This window comes from Ricinus communis, chromosome 4, assembly GCF_019578655.1.
Source record: "Ricinus communis isolate WT05 ecotype wild-type chromosome 4, ASM1957865v1, whole genome shotgun sequence".
Lineage (NCBI taxonomy): Eukaryota > Viridiplantae > Streptophyta > Magnoliopsida > Malpighiales > Euphorbiaceae > Ricinus > Ricinus communis.
The window spans coordinates 25,563,980-25,581,443 of record NC_063259.1 but is presented as its reverse complement, the minus strand read 5'-3'; the positions used below and the strand labels follow the sequence as shown (position 1 = coordinate 25,581,443).

Below are 17,464 nucleotides of genomic sequence, written 5' to 3'. Positions count from 1 at the left end.
ATTTTATTTCTTTTTAGAACATAACTATTTCGGATCCTCATCGAATTAATTAAGGTTAAACTTTATCGAAATTAACTACGGGAAATAATAAGTGCTAAACTCAACACATAATTTTGCTTTTGTCTAATATCCATACTTTATCCACAGAATCTGTTTTGTCTGTTATGCTTTCTGTAAATATTTCTTTTGATTTTAATGATTTTTCAATTTGATTGTTAAATAATAATAAAAAAATAAAGTATATGCTGGATTCTGGTATTATCATACCCTACTTGTCTAAGGATGGCTAGCAAGCTGGGATTAAATCTGAATGAATATTTATCAGGTTTATTACATTTGTATCAAAAGATAAAATATAGTATTAAATTATATTTTATAAGAACCATTTACATTCATTATAAGAACAGAATTACTATATACTGTTCCCCCTACATTTATTTAGATATAAAATAGTATAATTTGGTGGTTCAAATGAAATTAATCTAATTTAAATTATTAGTATGCAAACGCTCTTATTTAATAATTCATAGAGTATTGAAAAATGTGCATTGTTGAGAGTGGGATTTGAACCCACGCCCTTTCGGACCAGAACCTTAATCTGGCGCCTTAGACCAACTCGGCCATCCCAACACTGTCGGTACAATGGCTTTCTGAATCTTCTTGGCTGCTTCAACTCTTATGGGTCTCTATATTGCCTATGGCAAGAATCCGATACATTCATGGCTTCTTGGAGTGCTATACTGCGCCAATTTGATTTACAAAACTACCCTTTTAAAGTCATCTCTTTATTCAAAGCCATGCAAAGAGGGAAACCAAATGACCCGGTTAGTGATCCTTTTGTATATGCTTCTTTAATAAAAGCTTGTAATAAGGTGTTAGGAGCTAATGAAGGGAAATCTATACATTGTCATGTTATGAGGCTTGGATTGCATTGTAACGTCAATATTTTAAATAGTTTGATCTATTTTTACATGAGTTCCAATAGGTTAATGAGCTATGCTTGTCAGTTGTTCAATAAAAGTCCTGAGAGAACAATTGTTACCGTCAATTGTATGGTTTCTGGATTTTTGAAGAATAAGAAGTTTGATAAGGGTTTGTGCTTATTCAATGAAGTTCTTGTTGGCAAATTTGGTCTGTGTTTGCAGCCAAATTTTGTTACTTTGATGGTTTTGATTTCTGGGTGCGTTGAAAGTGGGAGATTCAACATCGGGACTTTGCTGCACTCTTATTGTTGCAAAACAGGTTTAGATTTGATAACTGAGGTGTGTAATACACTTATTGATTTCTATTTTGAATATGGGCATGCTGACAATGCAGTAAAATTGTTTAACGCAATGGCTGAGAAGGACTTGGTTTCATGGAATACCATGATTGCAGGATATGCTAGGAGTAATAATTGTAGGAAAGCTTTATCTTCTTTTAGAGAAATGCGGTACAGGGATATAGAATATGATACAATATCATTTGTTAACTTGATTTTGGCTTGTGCTTATGGTGGAGACCTTGACATAGGGAAGGCGGCTCATGGGTATATAATAACAAGTGGACAAGAGACACCAGTTTCTCTTGGGACTGTGCTTATAAACATGTATTCCAGATGTGGTTTGATCGAGTTTGCAAGGAAAGTTTTTGATGAGCTGCCGGATATGAATATTGCATCATGGAATTCAATGATACACGGATACGTTGAAAATGGGCTTCACAGGGATGCTTTGTGGCTCTTCAATAAAATGAAATATAGAAAGGTAAAGCCAGATGAAGTAACGATGCTCGGACTTATCTCTGCTTGCCGGAATTCTGGAGAACTGTCTCATGGAACTGATGTTCATTCATATATAGAGAGTAATCATAATCTCAATGGGAATCATGTTCTGCAAAATGCTCTTATTGACATGTATGCAAAATGCGGGAACATGGCTCGAGCTAAATCTGTCTTTGATAATATGTCCAGAAAGGATGTAATCTCATGGACATCAATAATAGTGGGTCATGCCATCAATGGAGAGGGAGAAGAAGCCCTTTGTGCTTTTAGGCAAATGTGTGAAGAGAAAGTTGAGCCTAACTCTGTTACATTCATTGGTGTACTGTTAGCATGTGATCACTCAGGTCTAGTTGAAGTAGGTCAAAACTTATATGATACTATGTGCAAGGTTTACAATATTGAGCCACAGATTGAGCACTATGGTTGCATGGTTGACATGTTTGCACGAGCAGGAATGCTAGAGGAGGCCAATGAGTTTGTAAGGAAAATGTCACTAGAACCAAATGCAGTTCTTCGGAGGATGATGATTAATGCTTGCAGAGTACATGGTATTGTTGCTCTGGGGTTAAGTTTGGTTAGTAGCCTAGGAAAAGCAAAGAAGTTGGATAGTACTGAAGATCATGTTATATCTTCTAACATTTTTGCCCAAGCAGGAAGATGGGATGATGTTCTTTATGAAAGGAGCAAAATACTAGTTCTGAAAGCTTCAAAAAGTACAGGGAAAAGCTCTGTTTCAGATTTAACAGATTGAGTGTCAGGGGATTACAACACAGGCATTGAGTTCGGCTATGTATATATGATGTTCTTCTCGGTAAAATCCGATGAAAAACCCTCTAAGACGCAGTGGATATCGGTGCAACCATCATACTCTTCGAAGTGGTATACCTATGTACACCTAAGCTGAAATGATGTTTTTGAAAGATATTCCTGAATGGGATTAGGAACTCGATAGAGTCGTTGGGGACTTGGAACATAATACAACCCAAGCTGAATCTTGGCAGTTGAAATTTAATCAATGCAAATCTGATCGATTGGTTGGCCACCACGAAGGAATATAGTATGTTTATTGCTGAAGAAACTAATGCTCAGCTTTCAGGCTGGTATTAACAGGTTTCCTCTGCCCAGTCGGTTCACTATGTCCCCTCTCCGCTAACCATTAATGTACATTGAATTTTCAGGAAAAGAAAAAGAGAAATTATGAACTCTGGACAACCAAATGAATTTTCGTTCACATGCATGCAGATATTCTAGGTCAATAATTACAGAATTTATGTTCCTTGTCTGTATAATGATTTCATATGTACATCAATGTAACGACATACTTCGTAACACTGATAATTCATAACAAACAAGGCCTCGGTAAATGAAATAAAAAGTTATTTGGCAATAGTTTGTTAATTGCAATTACTGTTGTGGCAAAGCATATTTCGAGAACAACCTTCTCTTCATAGTTGTAAAAAACAAGAACATCTTGCAGTGTTTCTCCCTGGCTGTCTAGGCGCCTACCAAGTAACAAATAGGGACCCGTACATCTAAGCAAGCAGGCGATCTTTTGTACAAAGAAACAACCGCTGGTCTGTTGACCAATCCATTGTCATCTTCCAAAAGCTACCTGTTCAGTGCTGGACCTTGCCAAGGCTGCCAATTCTTGAAGCTGTTTCCAACTTGTAGTCAATCATAAAGTATTTCAATGCATCTTTATCATGCTGCACCCTCCCAGTAACTTCCAAGCATAAACCATTTGGACGGCCATTGTCTGTCTGCTTGGCCTTAACTGGCTTTTTAGTAGGTCCAGGATCCATGAAGATGGGTTGTATTTTGAGAGTTGGGTTCGGTTTAATTCGGTCCACCTCTCTCTCCTTTTCATCTGGTGGCCTTAATATTCTGTTTTCTAACTCTAGTTCTGAAACTTCATCTTGATTTACCAAGACCTGCAAAACATATAATCCCGTAAATTATGAGAATGAAGATGCTAATGGAGGAAAGAGGGTAAAAGTATAATTTCCAGCAAAATAAAAATAAAAATAAAATCTATGTGGCATAACAGTATGAAAGCAGTGAATAATTAAGAACAGACCATGTGATGTAGCTTCTTAAGATCCAGAATTATAAAGATTGTGGAGGAAAAAGATACGAAGAACTGCTCATGCATCTTTCAAGTGAACGAGGAATGAAATGAAGAAGGGATGTTGGTAACTGAATGGTTTGTGTCTATTAAATCTTTATAGTATTAAGGCACCCAATAATTCAAAGTCAACCTCACATGCAGAAAATCCATGACCAGCTGGGGCGTTGTGCATTTAAAACAAAATGAAAACTTGATATTGATTTCTAGTTCACCATATATAAAGGTGGTGTATCCGATGTTCAATACAACTGCAAAGTTAAAAATTGCAAAAACTTGGAGGAAAAAATGCTTGAAACATGCCAGATATAATTAATAAAGGAAAAGTCATACAACATTCAAGAAATTCATGCAGCAACAAGAAGACATTGAACAACATAATGACATTAGGTAAGGAATTAATACCTTGCGCCCAACCAAATCAAAAGTCACAATTACTCTATTTCGCTTAGCTTTTTCAGCTTCTTCTATCTCCTTTTGTTTTCTCCTTAAGAGTTCCTTTTCCTGGAAGAACAGTTTTTTTTTTTTTCAAGTAGAAAAGAAAAAGAACAAGTGAACTCGGCTACGTGTATAAACAGTGAGATAACAAACATCATGCTTAATCAACTTAATTACCTCCTTTGACAGCCAGCTGTTGCCCTCAATCTCATAGTAATCACTCTGATCATCAATGACAGTTGTACGAGCTGCAGCGTTCCGGTCATACTCAACAAGCCTTTTCGCAAAAGCTTCAGCTGCTGCTTCAGCGTCTGATATGGGTTCCAAACTTCCTTCAAGACCAGCATAACTGCTCCCTTCCTTTAGCACAAGAGCACCACAGAAACTGCATGGTCCTTCTCCTTCCTGTTCACAAACTATCTTGCCACAAGATAAACAATTGCTCACCGGTCTGTGTCGACGGGCTTGGCATGAACATGGTTTCCCTTGTTGGAAAACAATTGACCCCTTGGCAGCCTCTGCAAGTGAAACGACTTTTCCAGTTTTCTTCTTTTTCGAATTACCTTGGATCCCCTTTTGGCTTGACCCACTTGCTTCAACTTTGTTTCCTTGATTGGTCGAAGTGGAGCTATTGTTCTTTTTTGGTTCTGCCAGATAACTGGGAACTAGAGTATCTTTAGGTGATTTAACTGGTTTCTTTGTTCCACCTACAGAACCATTGTCCGCTGACGGTTTGACATAAGTATGGAACTTTGAAGTTTGAACAGCTGCTATGCTGCTTCCAGGATCTGAGTAACCTCTACGCCGTAAATATTCCTCAGTTACACTTTTGACTGCTTCCTGCCCAATAATATTCTGCAAACAGAGATTAAAAAAGATTCGTGAAACTTCCAAGAAATACGAAAACATTCTGCTGGAATGGCTAAGAAAAGGATAGTGCTGAAAATCAACTCCACTATCAGACATATCCTGAAAGTCAACTCCATATCAGCATAACCCTGAACCAAGAATTCCATCAATGCAAGATTTTCATTGTTGATGCATTCATAAAGTGCATATATAGTCAATAGCCATCTATCACTATCAACTCCAGCAGTGATGAAATCTGCATTTGTGATACAAAGTAACTTTAACAGAGACAGCCACTTCGTCAGGCACATCAGAGGAATTCCATGAAAACAGAGAGAAAGAAAGTGAACTGAATTTCATCCCCAGTGCATTTTATCAAAATCACACAAACATGAAACGGAAAAAATCAGTGTTATACTTATATCATGTCACAGAAGCTTCTACATCCTATTTCTCATTAACACACAAGTAAAAATGAAAAAGACCCAGATCTTACATCTAACAAGCTTCACAAATAGCGTCTGATTCATTTATAGAAGCTACATATAGAAGTACTTGAAAAGATCACTCTCTACATTCAATATTATAGTACCTGACAAGCAAGCTTAACTGGTATCTTATAAGGACAGCATACCTCAAGTAGCAACGATTAGTTGTACATAAACACATCAAGCAAGCAGCAACAGCTGTCGCATGCCGAAAAACCTTATTATCCTATAAAATTTACACTAACCCTATCAACTGTTCAATAATAACTACTAGATCCCTAATACAACACTTGAAAAAAAAATGAACTGGCTATTCAAAATCCTCTTTTTTCCCATCACCATGACAATGATACCCATTGTTATAATATGAATCAACCTAACTTAATTAATATTAAAAAAGGAAAAAAAAGAAGAAGAGAATTCCATTAACAAGATACAAAAAAGAATCTAGAGAGAAAGAGAGAGAGAGTACATCAAGATACTCTTTAGCATCAAGAGGCTGAGCGAGTTCGCAATACGAGACTAAACCCGATATTATTTCCCTATCCAAATCCAAACCCGTTTCTATTCTCTTGCATAAATCAAGCAGGGCATTCTCTAGCCACTGTCCTGCCGTCTCCATTTTCGCTCTTTCTTTATTTCACAACTCCTTTTTTTTTTTTTTTTTTCTTTTGGGGCTATATAGCAACGTTTGACAATTTCTTAATTCCCATTTTTTAGCGGGTCCTACTTTGCTGTGACATGGCATGATCTGAGCCGTTACTGTACCACACTTTACTAAAATTCACTCCAGACTAAACGCTTCACCATTTGCCGTCCAAAACCCTAATGTTAATCCCTTGTCCCCATTTCTGTCAATTCGGGTTTAAAGAGCAACATTACAGGTAATTCATTTCGGTTTAATCTGTTTTCTTCTCCTGCTCACTATTTTGGTTGCTTCCCTTTCTTTTTCCTTTTTGAGTGAATTTTTTTTTAAACTTGATAAACTGTCTTTCTTTTTGGGCTTGTAGGATAATTGAAGCTCGCAGAATGCGAAAAGAAGTTACGTTGATTAAAGAATCAACTGAATTTTGATGTAACAATGATTGAGTTTTTTTTTTTTTTAAATTAATTTGTTGGGATGAACTCTATTTTGCTACCTAAACATGTAGCTGCTGTACTAAAGTACCAAAAGGACCCACTCAAAGCACTTTCAATTTTCAATTCTGTGAAAAAAGAAGATGGGTTCAAGCACACATTTTTAACGTACAAGCGTATGATTGAGAAACTTGGGTTTCATGGTGAATTCGATGCAATGGAGCGTGTCCTCATGGAGATGAGGCTGAATGTAGATAATAGTCTGTTGGAAGGAGTGTATGTTTCAGCCATGAGAAATTATGGAAGGAAAGGGAAAGTTCAAGAAGCTGTTGATGTGTTTGAAAGGATGGATTTTTATAATTGTGAGCCATCGATTTTTTCTTATAATGCAATTATGAATATATTGGTCGAGTATGGATATTTTAATCAAGCTCATAAAGTGTATTTAAGAATGAAACATGAAGGAATTGCTCCTGATGTTTGTACATTTACAATTAGGATAAAGTCATTTTGTAGGACAAAAAGGCCTCTTGCAGCTTTAAGGCTTCTTAATAACATGCCTTCCCAGGGATGCGAGCTCAACGCGGTTGTGTATTGTACTGTGATTAGTGGATTTTATGAAGAGAATTATCAAGTTGAGGCTTATGAATTGTTTAATAAGATGCTTCGTCTGGGTATATTTCCTCATATTGCTACTTTTAATAAGCTTATGCATATTCTTTGTAAGAAGGGGCATCTCCAAGAAGGTGAAAAACTGCTCAACAAGGTGCTGAAGAATGGAGTATGTCCAAATTTATTTACCTTTAATATCTTCATCCAAGGGCTTTGCAGAAAAGGTGTGCTTGAAGGCGCTGTAAGTTTGTTGGACAGTGTCACTAGAGAAGGCCTAGCTCCTGATGTTGTCACATTTAATACATTAATATCTGGATTGTGCAAGAACTCTAAGGTTGTAGAAGCGGAGAATTACCTGCATAAAATGGTGAATAAAGGATTAGAGCCTGATGACTTCACATACAACACTATAATTTATGGATATAGTAAAGTGGGTAAGATACAGGATGCTTCTAGGATTCTGAAAGATGCAAAATTCAAAGGATTTGTCCCTGATGAGTTCACATATTGCTCGCTAATTATTGGGGTATGCCAGGATGGTGACATAGATCATGCCCTGGCTCTTTTTGAGGAGGCATTGGGGAAAGGATTAAAGCCTAGCATTGTTCTATATAACACACTTATTAAAGGGTTGTCTCAGCAGGGACTTGTTTTGAAAGCATTGCAGCTGATGAATGATATGTCAAAAGAAGGTATGAGCCCTGATATATGGACTTATAATTTAGTTATAAATGGTTTGTGCAAGATGGGTTGTGTCTCTGATGCCAACAATTTACTGAATGCTGCTATTGCCAAAGGATATCTTCCAGACATTTTTACATTCAATACATTAATTGATGGTTACTGTAAACGATTGAAAATGGATAATGCAATTGGGATTCTAGATAGCATGTGGAGCCACGGAGTCACTCCTGATGTAATCACATATAACTCTATATTGAATGGTTTGTGCAAGGCTGCAAAACCTGAAGATGTTATGGAAACCTTCAAAATGATAATGGAGAAAGGGTGTTTACCTAACATAATTACGTATAATATACTTATAGAGAGCCTATGTAAAGCTCGGAAGGTGACTGAGGCTCTAGACTTGCTGGAAGAAATAAGAAACAGGGGACTGATTCCAGATCCTGTTAGTTTTGGCACAGTGATAAGTGGTTTTTGCAATAATGGGGATTTGGATGAAGCCTACCAGCTATTTAGAAGAATGGAACAACAATATAGGATTTGTCACACAGTAGCTACCTACAATATCATGATCAATGCTTTCTCTGAAAAGCTAGACATGGATATGGCACAGAAACTTTTTCATGAGATGGGAGATAAAGGCTGTGACCCAGACAGTTACACATACCGTGTCATGATTGATGGCTTCTGTAAAATGGGAAATGTTAATTCTGGATATGATTTTCTTCTGAAAGAGATTGAGATAGGATTTGTTCCTTCCTTGACAACATTTGGGCGGGTAATTAACTGTCTTTGCGTGCAGCATAGAGTTCACGAAGCAGTTGGTATTGTCCATCTTATGGTGCGCACTGGTGTTGTTCCTGAGGCTGTGGTTACAATCTTTGATGCTGATAAAAAGGCGGTTGCAGCACCAAAGATAATTGTAGAAGACTTGTTGAAGAAAAGCCATATAACATATTATGCATACGAACTTCTTTATGATGGAATTAGAAATAAAAAGCTGCAAAAGAATAAAGCTTCCAAGGAGGTGTTAACATGACTCATGAAAGAGTGGATATCACATTCTTGATTTCAGAGTTGGAATTTTATACATTTGATTTTGATGAAAGTCAAACAAGCAACCCAACTGACATATTTCAAGTACAAAGTACTTAGCAGCTTCAATGGAAGTTAATTATTTTCCGCAGAAAACGATGTTAGTGCCGTCTCACTTTTCCTTTTTGTGAATATCTATTATGTTATGTTGTATATTTTTGTTTTGTCTATATAGTTTTTCCAGATGTTGCAGGATGAATATGGGGATAATTAAACACAGCCTATGGAATGTCTAGTCCTTCATAAGTGGCATGATACAGGTGACTGCAAGAACTGTTGTCACCTGGTGGACCATGAAGATGCTCTTCACTCAAGCCTCAGAAACTATTTGCAGAATTAAATGTCCTAAATTGTGATTCAGTCATGTTTAGGTAAGGAAGAAAGTTTCATAGAGGGTTTCTCTGTACTCGTGATAGATCCTCTCTGTAATTCAGATGCAGTTAGGCATGCTATTGAAAATAGTGGCCTTATGGTGCTTGTGTTATTCAATCGAATGTAGGAACATAGACTAGGAGTTAATCATCACTAAATTTGAATTTTTGATTATGCGTTCATAAAAAGCTTTGATCGGCCCATACATGCAGGAACACACGGATACGTTTAGAGACGCAGATGATTCCTATGTCAAGTATGGTCGATGATTTATATGTTGACATTTTATGAACTTTGTATTTGTTATCAGGAGGTAGATAATCTCAAATGTGATTGAAGGCAAAGGAGTACTTGCAGGTGTCACAAGCAAAACAATATTTTCAATTTCAGAAGTGTCATCACCTTTAATGGCCATCATTTTTGGTTTATTGGCTGGTAAATGTGGAGAGAGAGAGAGAGAGAGAGAGAGAGAGAGAGAACCAAGGAGCTTTGATGTGGTAAAAATGTTTTCCCAGATCAATTGCAGGTGGGGGCAAGAAGGCTTTTCCACTTTTAGGCAATCCATGGTTTTTAGAACAGATGCAAGCATTTTTGCCTGTGCAGTGTGCAATAAGGCACTGTTAATGCTGTAATTTCAATATTATGAAAGTTTCACGCAGGACAAGTCTCTTATATTTTCTTGAACTGATAGTTTGCTAGAACAGGTATTAAAAAGCCATTCTGAAAATCACCATCAATGTTTTGCCTTTGAACCATTTGGTGAACTCTTTCTTTTTATGAGCTGTAAACTATTAAAAGAAATTTTGGATTCAGTGCAAGCATTATGCACAAGAGGATGAAGAAGCTCTTACACCGGAGTAATGTATTCAAACATAAGAACACATAAACTCTGAAGTAGTTGGGGTCAACCTTTTAAATCATAAATATATCCGTATTTCATTTCCTTCACATGGAAATTCTCATTATCTATGCTGCACCCTTCACTCATTGAAATTCCATCTTTCTATCCAGCAATTGTACGCCACCGCTTCCTCCATTTTGCAGTTTAAGGTCTAGGAACGGTGTAGGTGGTGTCTGTTGATATCTTAAGGTCATGCAATTATGCCACCTCCACTCCAAGAGCATGAACAATCAAATCCTGTGAAGACAGAAGCAGAGCTGGTAAAAATCCTACAATTTACTCCTCTGGATTTCATCTAACAACATGGTGAGAGAGAGATAGAATTAATTATTTTAAAGAAGATAAACCCAGTAAGAACATATATATGAAAGTGTTTCACTTTTAAGTTAACTTCTACAAATTTCCTTCAGAAAGTTCGAGCCAAGGGAAATAACTTGCATTACAACCAAGAAGACCAGCAACTAAATCAACATATCTATCATAAGACAGATTATGTCATTAAAATTGTGTTGTGTGTATAATACAAAATAAATTATGTTTATTGTGCGTTTAGTATAAAGGTATAAACTCCTATTTACTAATTAGATTATCCAATCCCACCAGTTACGCTAATATCTCCAATGATATCAGCTAACCTTCTGCACGTAGTACAATGTCCACTGTGGAATTCTTGCACATCTTCAAGGTAGGCGAAGAAGAAAGAACATCTGCCTGAATAATGTGCAACTATATGAGAATCATACCTCCAATTACTCATAAAAATTCAAACAATTATTGACCGACTTTTATGTATATGAAAAGACATGACTTACAGAATTGCATAGTTATGGCAGGTAGCATCCACCAAAGTTGCTTCTGAGAATATCCCGTCATCAGTTGCGTCCAGACCATCTTCCTTAAACAATGGGACGCATCCAATAAACCAAATAACTGATGCGTTTGACAGGCAGATTTTCCTGATTTAGCATAAAGTTTAACCGTTATGTTCCTGTGTTGTTGACTAGTTATCCATGGGTAAATGGTAATTTATGTCAAGTCAGAGAAATCTTCCCAATTAAATGAGATAATACGTTTCAATTTTTTCTAATGCAAAATTATTAATAGTAATACCCAAAGCTTCTCTTAATAACAGTCAACAGCAACTCATCAGGACGGGAGTCAAGCAGCTGGAAGTCCAAGTGAGAATTCAAGGCAAAGCTAGCAAGCCAATGTGCACGAGTTAGCCACCGAAATCCATGAACACAATGCGCAGACCAGTCCCAGAACAAGAGAATATGAATTCCTTTAACAATTTCTTTGGTAGAGTTATGAGCTTCACTTCTTCTGCAAGCACAATCTACTGCAATAGCCGAATACATTTCAAGAGTGAATTCCTAAAGTCGAGGTTCCAAGACATGTCAAGGCCCCTAAAAGCACCCCAAAGCTCTGCATTAAGAGGGGAGGAGCTACCAATTCTGAAAGCAAGTCCTTTCAACCAGCAGCCATTAGCATCAGAATTTGTTCCTTTGCTGAAGTTCTCTATTCTTGGGGCTGTGCCCCCCTTTTTCTTACCAAAAGAAAAAAAATTTGGTCTGATGCAGTTTTAGTATCAAATATCAATTATATAGATGCAGCTTTTGGAAAAAAAAAAAAACTTGAAACCTTATAATGCAGTAAACTGAAAAATTGAGGACTAGTAGGAAAAAAATTTCTCAAGGAGAATTCCATATTTTAGTTTTTATCTTCTAAATTCTAATGAAATGGGGTTAATGCGTGAGAACCTTCAAGGACAAAAAACCCAAAACATCTACCACAACTTATCAAAGGATTTACTATTTCACATGAAACTCCAGGCAGCTTCTTTCCTAACTCCAGTTCCTGACATTAAGCTTCTAATCTGTACGACCCCTTCCCACTGGCCTGCATCTGCAAAAATATTTGATAACAGGACATAAGCTCCATCATCATTTGGGTTTAGTTCCATAACCTTTTTGGCTGCTATCTTCCCAAGCTCAATATCTCCATGTAATTTGCAAGCAGCAAGCAGTGTTGCCCACACTAGAGCATCAGGATCAATAGGCATACCTCTAATAAACTTTTCAGCCTCTTTCAATCTACCTGAGCGACCAAGTAGATCAACCATACAAGCATAATGACGGTTATTGGGTTCAAGGCCAAAGTCTTTGGTCATTGAGTTAAAATGGAAATAGCCTTCTTCAACCAGATTGGCATGGCTACAGGCAGATAAAACTCCAACAAAAGTCACTGAATCAGGTCTAATTCCTTCTCTCCTCATTTGCTCATATATTTTTAAAGCCTCCACTCCTTTTCCATGCTGAGCACAGCTAGCAATCATAGTTGTCCAGCTTATCAAGTCGGCGTCATCAATCTGATTAAATGCTTTCCAGCAATCTTCAATGCTTCCACATTTGGAGTATACTGTAACAAGTGAACTTCCAACAGAAACATCTGAATCTAACCCCAGTTTCACCAGATGGGCATGAAGTTGAGTTCCAAAATCCAACCTGTTTAATCCTGCAATGGCACCAAGAACAGATGAAACAGCGAAGGAGTCTATTGTGAAATTAGAGATCAACATTTCATGGAACAGTAACAGTGCCTCTTCAAGCCATCCATTTTGTGCATATCCTGAAACCAAAGAAGAACATGAAACCTGATCTTTTACTGCAAGCAAGTCAAACATTTTCCTTGCTGATTCCAGAGCACCACATTTTGAATACATATTAACAAGTGCACCACCAACTAATGCTTCATCGCCCAGCCTAGCACGATAAGCATAGCCGTGAATTTCCTTACCTTTCTGCAAGGAATGAATACTAGAAGCTGCGCTTAAAATTGCAGAGAAAGTTGTTTGATCAGGTTTACTTCTTTCCGTTAGCATTTTTCTTAAAAGCTCAAAAGCTTGATATGCATGGCCATGCTCTGTGAACCCACTAATCATTGATGTCCATGAAATATTGTCTTTGACAGGAATCTGCTCAAAGACTTTGTAAGAGTCCCCTATACTACCACACTTTGAGTACATTGTAAAAAGAGAACTACCAACAGAAAGATCAAGGACGAACCCAGTTTTAAGAATGTAGCAATGGATTTCCCTCCCTAAGTATAAGGAATCTATAACACTTAAGACACTAGAAAGACAAAACTTGTCTGGTCTCAGACCCTGCTGTAGCAGTTTTAGCAACAAATCAATCGCACTTTGAGAGTCCTGATTTTTAGCAAATGAAGAAATCATGATGGTCCAAATTCCTGGGTTCTTTACGCCTTCCATTTCTCTGAACACCATCTCTGACGAAGAAATTGCATGTAATTTTGCATACATATTAATTAAAGCAGCCCCTACCACTGGATCCAAATAATATCCAGTTTTCAATATCCAGCAATGGATTTGTATCGCTTCTTTAATAAAATGTGGTTTTGCACATGCACTAATTACAGTAGTAACAGTAAACTTGTTTGTTTCTTCCTTCATCTTCCTCATTTCTTTGAAAAATTTGAGGGCAGAGATAGAATCATCCCTTTTAATGAAACCAGATACTATGGCTGTCCATGAAACTACATTGCGAACTGGCATCCGAGAGAATTCCTTTACAGCATCAACAATATCCCCACATTTAGCATACATATTAACTATAGCAGTGCCTACAAAGATATCCTTTGCACAACATTTAATCACCCACCCTTGAATTCCTTTTCCAAGTTCAACTTCTTCAAGAGAAGCACAAGCAGTCAAAATACTTGAGAAAGTAAAACTATTAGGCACCACAAATCTTCGAGACATTTGGTAAAAAATATCCAAAGCAATCCAATATTCACCACTCTTAACAGCCCCAGAGATGATAGAGTTCCAACAAACCACATTCTCACATGATACATCATAAAACACCCTTAAAGCATCACCAAACCTACCATTTCTTGCAAGAAGATCTATCATTCCTGCCCGAACATGACCATTTGAATAGAACCCATTTTTTGTGGCCAGCGAATACACCTGCTCGCCTAAGTTAGGAGTCTCTAAAGCAGCACAAGCAGAAAGGACGCAACCGTAGGTAATATCATTAGGATCAAAACCAGAAAAATGCATCATAGAAAAGAATCTCCAAGAATCCTCGAACAAAGAATTACGATTATAACCGGAAATTATAACATTCCAAGAAATAACGTTTTTATTAGGAATTGTATCGAACACTTTCAAGGCATAAAACAAAGCACCAGATTTACAGTACCAATCAAGTAAAGAATTAGCAACAACAGTATTAGAGTTAAACAAAGCTGTTTTAATTAAATGGGTATGAATAACTTTGGTTTCTTCAACAGTGTGATCGGCGGATTTTATGTAGTTAGTGAAGAAGTGAAAAGGGTCAAGAAAAGAAGGTGGTTCTTCTTGTTCATACTTGATGGGTTTAGTAAATGATGAGTTTTGGAATATGGGCAGTGAAGATATAAATTTGGAAAATGAGATTGGAATTATCTTGGTCTGGAGGTTTTGATTGATCAGAAAATACATTTGGTTGGGTTTGTATAGAGGGAGAATCGTGTACAAAGCATTTCAAGTAACAGATTTTCAAAAGGCATGGGAATGCTAATCGAAAATTTATAATTCCGAGTTGACAAGCAACTTGTCAAGATGGCCGAGTTGGTCTAAGGCGCCAGTTTCAGGTACTGGTCCGAAAGGGCATGGGTTCGAATCCCATTCTTGACACTGGTTTTTCTCCCTTTCCATGTTTTTTTTTTTTGGATTCCTTAAGTTGGGCTTAATTTCCGAAACCATTTTGTTTTTTCTTTTCATATTCTATTACTTAGCATCTTTTAAGAAAAAATTTGCAAGTCAAAGTTGACTAAATCATCCAATGAAATCAGACAAGTTGGCAATTCTTGATTTAATCAGTACATGAGGTAATGAAATCAGACAAGTCGGCAATTCTTGATCTAATCAGTACATGAGATAGTAGTGCGGACAACATCATGTGAAGCTCAGTGAGTAGTTGACCTCATCCATTGTTGACAGCATAAAAAGAAATCTGTGGCTTATTGAGCAAGAAGTTATTGGATCCATTGCTTGGTCATGATCAATGGATCTTATCCCCACTGCATTAAAAACAGTAAATCTGATGTAATTGCATATGCAGATGCAGATGCCTGTTGCTCGTTTGAGAAGGACTGCCTATTAATATATAATTGATCACTAAGACCATGAATTTTATTTAGCCATTTGTTGTATAATCTATTATGTATTAAGCCATAGTTGATAATCATATATTTAAAATTAATGAATGTAAATTATTTATCGATTAGACGTTTGGTGGCTATAATTGCCATTAACAAGCTTGACGAGCAAGTTGGGGATGGCAATTGAAACTCTTTATATAGCTTCCATATTCAAGTACAAAAGATCCAAGCCAACTCTTTTGAGAGAAAGATATGGGAGAAGAAAACAAAGTGACACTTCATGGAACATGGGGAAGCCCTTTCACTAAAAGGGTGGAACTGGCCCTTAAGCTTAAGGGTATAACCTTTAACTATGTGGAGGAAGATTTGAGGAACAAAAGCCAGTTGCTTCTTCATTATAATCCTGTTCACAAGAAAGTCCCTGTACTTGTTCACAATGGAAGGCCAATTGCAGAATCATTTGTCATCATTGAATACATTGATGAAACTTGGAAAAGTGGCCCTAAACTCCTGCCTGAGGATCCCTATGGAAGAGCGAAAGTTCGCTTCTGGGCCAACTACATCCAGCAAAAGGTAAGTGTAATGCTTTTTGTAGCAGAAAAATATTGGTCTGTGATTCTTTTTCTTTCTTAGATTAACACAAAAACTAAAACTTACGAATTTGTATAATCGTAGTTGTTTGATACGATGTTCTTGGTAATTACAACCAATGGAGAAGCACAAGATAAAGCAGGCAAGGAAGTGATGGAGAATCTAAAGGTGCTTGAAAACGGAATGAAAGATTTCCTTCAAGATGGTATTCCTACAATCAATAGTGAGAATGTGGGGCTAGTGGATATTATAATGTGTTCATTGTTTAGCCCCCATAAAGCACAGGAAGAAGTCCTTGGTGTGAAGATTATAGACCCAGATAAGACTCCATTGATATTCTCCTGGATTACATCTATAAACGAGTTACCTGCAGTGAAAGAAATAACCCCTCCTCATGAGAAGCTGGTGGAGCTTCTTCAGTTTTTAAGACAAAAATATGGTCAGCCATCCACTGCTTGACCTTTTGCTGACATGATGTGCCTGCAATTATTGAATTTTTATGTAATGTAGCTCCATCTTTAAGGCATATAGTTTCACTGGAGCTAAAATAAAATAGTAGGCTGGATGAATGCTGTCAACTTTATTAACTGTAACATGTTAACCTTCTGGCAATAAATATATGGTTGATTATGGAATTCTTCCTTGATGAAGTTTCGGTGAATTAGATTATCTCTTGGACACCCCTGCACAAAAGGTCACAAAGAAGATCAGATAGAAGTATCAGAGATGCTACTGATGTACTTGCACATTATGATGATTAAGGTTATTCCTTATGTTCTTATGAACAAATATGAGAATGTCGAAAATAGCAACGAAAGTAAACTAGGAGAAATCCTACTAACATGATGAAAGTCAATCGAATCAAAGCAAGAGAGAGCTACACTAATACAATTGGAAGTAGCAGTATGTAAGAAATAGTGGACGACACAACATTAAGATAAATATTCAAACAATTCATAAAGAGGCAAGCATTTCTCAGAAAAGAGACAAAAGAAGAAACAATGTGATTTACAATTGAAGAGAAAAGAGAAAGACAGAAAGAAGAAATATGAATAAGGGAAGTAAGAGAGGGATGAGAGAGGATAATGAATTAAATCAAAGGGTAATCTTGTTATAATAAAAAATAATCTCATAAATTTAGAAACTCATTAAATTTTTTTTTAATCAAATTTCATAGAATTTAATTTAGTAACTAATTGTAAAAGATTTGAATTAGAATTTCAGGTATTTATACTAAACACGTAAGAAATAAATTTTATAAAAACGTTTGAAATTCATTTATACCAAATAGAATGTTAATA

The 17,464-nt window shown here is 36.7% G+C and overlaps 5 protein-coding genes and 2 non-coding genes across 12 annotated transcripts; 4 read left to right on the top strand and 3 right to left on the bottom strand.

The window, feature by feature from the left end:
- Positions 1-549: 549 nt before the first annotated feature.
- TRNAL-AAG lies at positions 550-630 on the bottom strand. The gene has a single exon. It is a non-coding gene; the product is annotated as a tRNA-Leu (tRNA).
- On the top strand, positions 550-2,997 carry LOC107261738 (pentatricopeptide repeat-containing protein At4g33990). Its single transcript, XM_015722964.3, has one exon. It carries the CDS (start codon positions 720-722, stop codon positions 2,511-2,513), a length of 1,794 nt encoding a protein of 597 aa, XP_015578450.1. The 5' UTR covers positions 550-719; the 3' UTR covers positions 2,514-2,997.
- Positions 2,968-6,315, bottom strand: LOC8277425. Its single transcript, XM_002511525.4, is given in 5 exon segments — positions 2,968-3,409; positions 3,412-3,693; positions 4,293-4,391; positions 4,503-5,180; positions 6,135-6,315. Coding segments are annotated over 5 exon segments (1,248 nt in total). The 5' UTR covers positions 6,285-6,315; the 3' UTR covers positions 2,968-3,370.
- A 98-nt stretch (positions 6,316-6,413) lies between these two features.
- LOC8277414 (putative pentatricopeptide repeat-containing protein At1g74580) lies at positions 6,414-10,160 on the top strand. Of its 4 annotated transcripts, none has more exons than XR_007215573.1 (4): positions 6,414-6,546; positions 6,673-9,230; positions 9,324-9,501; positions 9,813-10,160. XR_007215573.1 is itself a non-coding variant. In XM_048373186.1 (2 exons), the coding sequence occupies exon 2, from the start codon at positions 6,783-6,785 to the stop codon at positions 9,072-9,074; it is 2,292 nt and encodes a 763-aa protein (XP_048229143.1). In that variant the 5' UTR covers positions 6,414-6,546; positions 6,673-6,782; the 3' UTR covers positions 9,075-10,160. The 4 variants fall into 4 exon arrangements, 1 of the variants encoding a protein (XP_048229143.1); XR_007215572.1 differs by having other exon boundaries at positions 9,315-9,501; XR_007215571.1 differs by having other exon boundaries at positions 6,673-9,501.
- A 131-nt stretch (positions 10,161-10,291) lies between these two features.
- Positions 10,292-15,317, bottom strand: LOC8277415 (pentatricopeptide repeat-containing protein At1g74600, chloroplastic). Of its 3 annotated transcripts, XM_015723995.3 has the most exons (4): positions 11,514-15,317; positions 11,216-11,359; positions 11,039-11,114; positions 10,292-10,640 (listed from the first exon to the last, which is right to left on the bottom strand). In XM_015723995.3, the coding sequence occupies exon 1, from the start codon at positions 14,908-14,910 to the stop codon at positions 12,220-12,222; it is 2,691 nt and encodes an 896-aa protein (XP_015579481.1). In that variant the 5' UTR covers positions 14,911-15,317; the 3' UTR covers positions 10,292-10,640; positions 11,039-11,114; positions 11,216-11,359; positions 11,514-12,219. The 3 variants fall into 3 exon arrangements, with proteins under 3 accessions (XP_015579481.1, XP_015579478.1, XP_025014323.1); XM_015723992.3 differs by having other exon boundaries at positions 11,216-15,317; XM_025158555.2 differs by having other exon boundaries at positions 11,039-11,110; positions 11,216-15,317.
- On the top strand, positions 15,025-15,105 carry TRNAL-CAG. The gene has a single exon. It is a non-coding gene; the product is annotated as a tRNA-Leu (tRNA).
- A 400-nt stretch (positions 15,318-15,717) lies between the features above and the next one.
- LOC8277424 (glutathione S-transferase U9) lies at positions 15,718-16,798 on the top strand. The gene is made up of 2 exons (XM_002511528.4): positions 15,718-16,145; positions 16,248-16,798. Exons 1-2 carry the CDS (start codon positions 15,825-15,827, stop codon positions 16,620-16,622), a joined length of 696 nt encoding a protein of 231 aa, XP_002511574.1. The 5' UTR covers positions 15,718-15,824; the 3' UTR covers positions 16,623-16,798.
- The last annotated feature ends 666 nt before the right edge of the window (positions 16,799-17,464 follow it).